At 54.5% G+C, this 7,933-nt stretch overlaps 2 protein-coding genes across 2 annotated transcripts in view; one reads left to right on the top strand and one right to left on the bottom strand.

Moving 5' to 3' along the window:
• The window catches only part of SCUBE3 (signal peptide, CUB domain and EGF like domain containing 3), a 28,876-nt gene extending 26,119 nt beyond the window's left edge, over nucleotides 1-2,757 (top strand). Inside the window, 6 exon segments of the mRNA XM_031063532.1 lie at nucleotides 1-51; nucleotides 140-301; nucleotides 957-1,154; nucleotides 1,581-1,733; nucleotides 1,892-1,971; nucleotides 2,103-2,757. The exon segment at nucleotides 1-51 is cut by the window's left edge and continues 47 nt beyond it. Of these exon segments, the coding sequence (XP_030919392.1) occupies nucleotides 1-51; nucleotides 140-301; nucleotides 957-1,154; nucleotides 1,581-1,733; nucleotides 1,892-1,971; nucleotides 2,103-2,252 (794 nt within the window). The 3' untranslated portion in view covers nucleotides 2,253-2,757.
• Nucleotides 2,758-5,876: 3,119 nt separating this feature from the next.
• RPL10A (ribosomal protein L10a) overlaps nucleotides 5,877-7,933 on the bottom strand; it is a gene marked incomplete at its 5' end in the record, with an annotated part of 2,424 nt that continues 367 nt past the window's right edge. The window contains 3 exons of the mRNA XM_005428899.2: nucleotides 5,877-6,084; nucleotides 6,748-6,920; nucleotides 7,720-7,868. Of these exons, the coding sequence (XP_005428956.2) occupies nucleotides 5,914-6,084; nucleotides 6,748-6,920; nucleotides 7,720-7,868 (493 nt within the window). The remainder of the gene's footprint in view (nucleotides 6,085-6,747; nucleotides 6,921-7,719; nucleotides 7,869-7,933) is intronic.

The following is a 7,933-nucleotide window of genomic DNA, read 5'->3' as shown; positions in this document are numbered from 1 at the left end:
TGACCACCCGCCACGAGGGAGCCCTCTCCTTCCAGGACTGCGACACCAAAGGTAGGGCAGAGCTGGTCCCCAGCACGGGGCCACCCAGCAGGGCTGTGCCAGCAGCTGACACAGCCCCCTGTGCTCCCTGACCCCCCAGTGCAGTGCTCCCCTGGGCACTACTACAACACGAGCGTGCACCGCTGCATCCGCTGCGCCGTGGGCACCTACCAGCCCGATTTCCGGCAGAATTACTGCATCTCCTGCCCTGGCAACACCACCACCGACTTCGACGGCTCCACCTCGGTGTCCCAGTGCAAAAGTAGGCGAGCTGGGATGCAGCAGAAGGGGGGGGGGGGACGGGGGGGGGGTCCTCCTTCAAAAGTGTTTTAAAATCCTGTTGAGTTTGGAGTCATTTCAGGCAGGCATGGGGGGTTCTGCCCGACCGTGTCATCAGCTGATTAGTAGGAAGGATATAATTCTGACTTCTTCTTAGCCAATCAATAGGACAAATAAGTTGTTGGCAATGATTAGGATGATTATAGCGATTAGGAAGAATAGTAGGTAGGTGAAAAATTTTGTAGTGTAGGGGTCTGAGGCTATATATCATGTTGCAAATTGTAGGATAGATCATGATATGAACAGTGCAATGGGGAAGAAGGTAAGGGAGTAGAAGTCTATTTTTAGGCTGAGGGGGATTTTGAAGTTTATAATGAATTTTAATTCCCAGAAGGAGGTGAGACTTTCTGTTCCGGAGTGGATATAGGTTTGTAATTTTGTTGGGAGTGTTTTTAAGGTTTTTGGATAGAAGAGGAAATAGGATGGGGGTGGAGAGGGTTGCTAGGCTTAAGAGTATGAATGTGTTTAGGACTAGTGAGAGGTCCACACTGCCCCTCTTGCCCAGCAACCCCCCCCGCAGTGGGACACTCCCCTCCAATGCCCTGGTTCCCATCTGAAGTGGTGCCCCTGCCTTGCAGACCGGCAGTGTGGAGGGGAGCTGGGGGAGTACACGGGCTACATCGAGTCCCCCAACTACCCGGGGAATTACCCTGCCAACGTCGAGTGCACCTGGAACATCAACCCCCCGCCCAAGCGCAAGATCCTCATCGTGGTGCCCGAGATCTTCCTCCCCTCCGAGGATGAGTGCGGCGACGTCTTGGTCATGCGGAAAAACTGTAGGTAACCAAGCAGGCCATGGTGCTCAGGGGAGGAGCTGGGCAGGAAAAGGCTGGGGTTTGGCAGGGAGGGACAAAGGTGCATCCCCGGGCAGCTGGAGGGGATTTTTGGGAATAGGGTGAGTGGGGAGATGAGCATCACCCTGCCATCCGGGTGTCTTGCTGGATCTCAGGGGGATGTGCATGGGCTGGGCTGCACACCTGGGCCTCAGCCTCCATTTTGGGGATTAAAACCCCCATCTGGTGCTTTCCAGAGCAAGGAAGGAATAACAATCCCTACTATGTAACATGAGGGTTAGGGAGGGGGCTCAGCCTTGCCCAGCATGGACAATTCCCATCCCTGATGCCACCCTTGACCCAGTAAGGCTGGGGGTAGCTCTGCTGATGGGCAAGCAGCATCCTGTGCCCCCTTGCTGTTCCCTGCAGCCTCCCCATCCTCCATCACCACCTACGAGACCTGCCAGACCTACGAGAGACCCATCGCCTTCACCGCCCGCTCCCGCAAGCTCTGGATCAACTTCAAAACCAGCGAAGCCAACAGTGCCCGGGGCTTCCAGATCCCCTACGTCACCTATGACGGTGAGCACGGGGAGATGCCATCCCAGCACCCTGGTGCTTCTCCCCCCACAGTTTGGGTCCCATTTCACACCTCCTGTGTGTTTGGGGGGAGTGGACTGAAGGATGGGGGCCAGAGGTTTGGGGACAAGTGGCAGCTCATGCCCTGTGTGTTTTGGCAGAGGACTATGAGCAGCTGGTGGAGGACATCGTGCGGGATGGAAGGCTCTACGCCTCCGAGAACCACCAGGAGATCCTCAAGGTGAGCCCCCAAGTCCATAATCCCCCAGGGCATCCTTCTTTTCAGGGATGCCTCCTGCTCTCCTTGCACTTGGGGCTTCAGGGGAGCACGGGAGGGATGCTGAATCTCCCTCTGGCTCGGCTTCCCTGCAGGACAAGAAGCTCATCAAAGCTTTCTTCGACGTGCTGGCGCACCCCCAGAACTACTTCAAGTACACAGAGAAGCACAAGGAGATGCTGCCCCGCTCCTTCATCAAACTCCTGCGCTCCAAAGTCTCCAGCTTCCTCCGGCCTTACAAATAGCCCGCCGCGCCCCGCCGCCCCGGGCCGCCCCGCAGCCAAGGAAACCCTCTTGTCCCTTCCTTCTCCTTTCTGATTTTTACTTCCTCCGCCTGGCTCCGGCAGGATCGCCACTGCTCGCCCCGCAGACGTCTCCCCACGATTTCCCCGCCGCTCCCTGCAGAGCTGCGCTCCAGCCGGAGCTCGCTCCGGTCTCATCTGATGGAGCCACTCCCCTCTTCCGAAGCAGAAGGTTTTAGGAAACTGAAGTAGTGGTCCTTTCGCTGTCCCGTGTCCTCCTCCCTTTGGTTTCCTTTACGCCAGCTCTGTCCCCGTTCCCTGGTGCCAGCAGCAGCCCAGGACAGTGAGGAGGGTCCCTGTCCTTGCAGCCCCCGGCAGCGCTCGCCGAGGAGCGCAGGAGGCGACGCCGCGTCCGCCGCAGCTCCCGGCGCCGCTTTGGGGGAAAAGAACTGACAAAGCCGACTTGATGGAAAAGGAAATGCAAAGGAGCGATGGCAAAGCCCACCAGGCGCGGGGGTGCCTCCGCCCCGCTGGAGAGCCGCGCTGGTGCTGCGAGGGAAGCGCAGCCAAGCCACGTTCCCGGAGAACAATGTCTGGCTGCACGGGAGAAAACAGGGAGCAAAGGAGAAGGACTTTCAGCCGGGTTCGATTTTTTTTCTTCCCCCCCACCCCGCCGCCCTCCCCACACACCCCAGACACTTGTGCCAAGAAACCAGACTTTGTTACAAGCTCTGCCAAAGAGTAACTCGGAAAAGCAAGCTTTGAGAAGAGCAGGAGTTAATGTTTGTGCACTAGGATATCCTCCTTTCTACCTTTTTCATATGTATTAAGTGCAATCATTTGAGTCTTCCTTATATTATTTAGAGGGAAGTTGTTTTTTTTTTTTTCCTACTAGAAACGACAATATTTATAACTGCCTGAGAAACGAGAATGTGTGTTTGCAAGAAAAACAAAAACCACCCATCCAGAGCAAGCCGGGCCCTGGCCTGCGCTGACCAGCACAATGGCATCTTCTGGCGTTTTCTGCCACGTTTGTCCCTGATAAATGCCCCTCTCTGGGGGGACATGGTGCCTCTTCTGCTCGGTGCAATGGGGTGAGTTTTTGCAGGGAGTTGGAGGCGACTTGGTTCATCCATGGGGGTGGAGTTGGTCCTTTCAGACTGATCTGTCACAGTTTGGGTGTTCCAGTGCCATTGCGAGGGGACTCAGCTCTGTCACCTGCTTGTTGCAAACTGATTTGTTTCCCTGCAGGGGCTCAGGGATGAGCCAGCACCTGCTGAGGATGGGTTGGGGAGCTGGGAGGAGAGGGGAGCTGGCCCTTCACTCAGCCCCCAACTCTCTCCCCCAGGTACAGCAATCCCCACCTCACAGACCTGGGGAGCTTTTGTGCTTCTGAATCCCACCAGGCATTTTGGGCCCCATCCCTGTGTGTTCTCACCCTGCAGGGATGCTGTGGGAGTCCCTCCCTAGGGAGGGGGGTGCAGGTCCCAGGGAAGACCCATCCTGCCACCCCTTGTTTCACTGCATCTGCCTCCCCCAGACAGGCTCAGCTGGGGACAATGGCCAGGTGGACACCGCTGGTGGCTTTGTCCCCCCAGCATCTTCATGTGGACAGAAGGACTCCCAGGGACAGGCAACTGCTACCACCTCTCCTCCTCCTCCCCAAGCCTTCCTCCTTTTCCAGCCCTGCCACCAGTTCTCAGCTGTCATCCTCCCCACACCTTCATCCTCATCTTCATCCTCTTAAAGACCTGGAGCTGCCAGGACTAAACATGATTGACCAGCCTATAGCTCTGCCAGTGGCAGATCCCTTCCATCACTGTCCCCACTTGTCCCTCACTGTCCCTTTGCCCACACCTGAGCCCAGCCCTGCTTTTAACAAACCCATTATTTATTGCTCTGCGTGTCCCACTGGGTCCATCTTTCCTGCAGCTGCTGGTCCCTGTTTTCCCTCCTCGATCCACGCTGCTCCAGCACCCCAGGAGCCTCTCCCGGGCTCTGTGAGGGGCTGAGCACTGGCACAGGGGCTGAGGTTTGTCCCCAGGATGCGTCAGTTGGAAAAGTCTGTCCTGATTCATCCCAGCTGTGGATTTTCCCCTGCTGCCGCCGGCTCCCAGCCTGTTTGGAAGCTCCACAGCTGTGGGCTGAGCTGTTTGTCACTTGGTCGCTGTCTGCAAGCAGCTGCTTTAATGCACAAAAGCTGCTGGAGGGATCTGGAGGGGTTCTGTGGCTCTGGGACAGGGGCACAGGCCAGTGACCTTTGAAAGGGTCCTTTGCATTTAGACGGAAAAAAAAAACCAGCAGCAAAAATAAAATCAGCCCAGGAATGACCAACCCTGCTGTGGTACCCCTCATGCCCACCAGAGTTCATGAACTTTGATTAACTCTGGCTCATCACCCCTGTAATGTCAGGTTACAGGGGTGTCCTGGCTGTCACCTGTGTCACCTCACCAGCCACCTCTGCTGTGGAAGGATGAGGTGGGCAGCACCTCCTCCTGGAACAGCCAAAGGCACCTGGTAATGGTGCTTCCCCCTTCTGCTTTCACCAAACAGCTCAAAAAAGCCCCCAAAATTCCACAGGGCCCCTGGAGCCACCCACCCCCACCTCAGAATGGGTTTGAAAGGCTGAAACCCACATCAGCCACCTCGGGGATCAAGGTTTTGAAGCAGTCAAGAAAAATTAGGGTTGTTGGGGTTTTGGGTTTGTTATTTTTTTTTCATGTTGGAGTATTTATATCTGCCTTTTGCAGCGGGCCAGGACTTGCCATCTCCAGCAGAAACGATTAAAGTGATGAGCAAGATGTAGTTCATGAAGTTATTTGCACTTGATTAAAAGAAAAAAAAATTATTTGAACTTTGTAAAAAGAAATGTTTGCATTTTGTATTGTCTTTTTTTAATTATTAAATGGAATTTCTTGGTGTTGTGTTGATCTTTCAAAAACTGGCTCTGATGCTTATTTTAAAGGTTTCTAACAGCAGGATCCAGAGCTATTTTCATTGTTTTGTTCCCTCGGATGCTGACAAGCTTTTCCAGGGCCCAAAGTATTTTTTTCTCCCCCCAGAAGCTTAAACGCTGCACTTCCCTAAGCTCTCCAGTCCCTGCACAATGTATTTATTTATGCACATTACTTAAATTCATTTTTAGCCCAGAACATGGAATTAGACTGGCTCAGAGGGAATGGGAAACACCCTCTACCTCAGCCCCAAGCCCTTTGTTGGGCTGCAGCTCTGTCCTTCAGCACCCCTGGACTTACAATGCTCAAATCCTCATGAGCTGCACCTGGACAGGTGTAGGCCACTTGCATTTAAACAGTTCTGCTGCCTCTCACCAGCCCTCTCAGAGCAGGGCTGGGCTCTGCATCAGGTAAGGGTCCCCTCTGTGGGCACAACTGCTGAACCTGCACCTGCTGGGACACCTCTGCTCTGGGCGAGTGGGGTCCTTCCTCCTCCCTCTCTGAATGCAGGGGGGATGAGTGAGGCTCCTTCCCTCAAAAGCTCCAATATCCCACTTGGAATTCACCTCTCTCTCAACTCAACACAGCATCTGAGCCCTTCCCCTGGAAGGAGCAAGCAGTTCTTTGTCAAACCCTCCCCCAGGAGCTCTGCAGGAACAGAAGCACACACAGCTGAGGGTGTCTGCAGGGTTTATTGCTGCCCCCAGCCCTTAGTAGAGGCGCTGGGGTTTCCCCATGGTGCTCTTGATGTACAGAGCTCGCACATTCTGCCAGTTCTTCTTCAGCAGAGACACCAGGAAGTTGATGGCCAGGTGGATGTTGTAGACCAGCTCGTCCTCTGTCATCTTCACGTGACCCACGGCCACAGCCAGACAGAGCACCTGGGGACAGACACAGGTACAGATTACACAGGTACAGATTTCACAGGCAAAGCAAAGAGCTGACCCATGGTCTGGACATGCCCACACCAGCTTTACTTCTTGCCCCCAGCCCTCTCTGCACTGTGGCAGAGGCCAAGCTCCTCTCTGAGCAGCCTGGAAGTCAATGCTCCCCAAAGGCTGGAGGATTTATGAGTGAGCCAACAGGCCAAGTGTCAGGACATCGTTAGTTCAGCAATTCTAAATGCTCAAGCATTTGCAAACCCTCCCATCTGCTGTGTCCTCAGGATCTCCACAGAGCTGCTCCCAAGTTCACTTGGACAGAGACAAGTCCCAAATTTACCCCCAGCAAAGCTCCACTCGTGCTCAGCGCCCCAGGGACACGCCATGAGCAGCAGCCACGTGCTGGGAGCAGCATTCATCACACTGCATTGTGCTCAGCACTGAAGCATCCAACCCTCTCCTCATCGTCTGCTCCAAGATCCACCAACCACAGTTAAATTATTCCTCCTTTCTGGCTGGCTATGGAACACTCTGGGTACATTTCTCCTTGCTGGAGGAAAGCAGCCACAGCTTCAGGAACACTCGAGGGACACCTACAGCCCAATCCAGAGATGGCAGAGACACAGAACAACCCCCAGGCACACAGCTGAAGCCAGGCTTTACCTTCTTCATCTGAAACTTGATGGTGGATTTGACCTCATCCACCTTGGCCACCAGGTTCTCGTTGTGGGTGAGCAGGGAAGGGAACTTCCCAGCTTTGTTCAGGCCCGGGCCCAGGATTCGAGGGATTTGCTTGATCAAGGACTCCGAGGCCAGGAAGGCATCGTACTTCTTAGCTGCAAGGAGACAAGCAGGGAGCTCAGGATGGACCCTGCTCCCAGCCCAGGCTCCCAGGAGGGACTCAACTGAGATTATGCAACTCCCCTCTGCAGACAAATCCAACATTCCTGGGTCCCACCAGAACTGGAGCTGGTTTTGCCAACAACCTTTGAGGAATGACTGACACAGCAGCCAGACCTCAGCCCCACTCAACACAGTGACTTTAAATCCTGTTCCCTGAAGGAACTGTCCTGTGCTGAGCCCCAGGGGACACTGAACTCCAAGCTCTGCAACAGCCTCTGCACACCAGGATGAATGAGAGGATCCATCTAGGAGAGGCTTGGCCAACAATCACAGCTCACAGCTCCACGGCCCATTATGGACTGAGGGGCAAGTTCCTGTCTGCCTGAGCCATGTACAGAGGGACTCTGGAGTTCTCAGGAAAGGAAGGATTTTCTCTCTGACCAAGAGAAAATGAGTGCATTTCATTCTGTTCACACAAGAACTGCAGGACTAAAGCACACTCTTGCCTCTAGTGTCTCCTAGCTTCTGCTGCCCTCCAGCTCCCCGATCAGGAAACTGAGGGACACAGCAAAGGGTGAAACTGTTGACAGGGACATTTTCTGTGTCTCTCCCTTCCTTGGACAACCAGCCCCATTCCAGCAGTACTGATCTGTCACACCTGCACTGGAAATAGCCTGGTGGCTTTTCTGAATAGTTTTTGAGCAGATTTTGGACTTGGAGCTGACTCTGCTCAGCTTTTCAGCTCTGCAACATGGAAATCTGAGGACAGAGAAAAGCCTCCTGGACACTCACCCAGCTTCTTCACCAGCTTCTTGTTTTTGTTGAGCTTCTTCAGAGCTTCTATGTCCATGTGAGGGATGTCAACCGCTTTGGCCTCATCGCAGTGCTGCTGATCCCCCAGCAGACACACCGAGAATTTGGGCCGTGGCGTCGACTTCAACCTGGGGAAGGACGGACGGAAGGTCCGAGTCAGTGATGGGCCAGCCCCACGCGCGTGTGCACGGAG

The sequence above is a fragment of the Geospiza fortis genome, unplaced genomic scaffold, assembly GCF_000277835.1.
Source record: "Geospiza fortis unplaced genomic scaffold, GeoFor_1.0 scaffold14, whole genome shotgun sequence".
NCBI classification, from domain to species: domain Eukaryota; kingdom Metazoa; phylum Chordata; class Aves; order Passeriformes; family Thraupidae; genus Geospiza; species Geospiza fortis.
The sequence above is the reverse complement of the archived record's forward strand: the minus strand, read 5'-3'. Positions and strand labels throughout refer to the sequence as shown.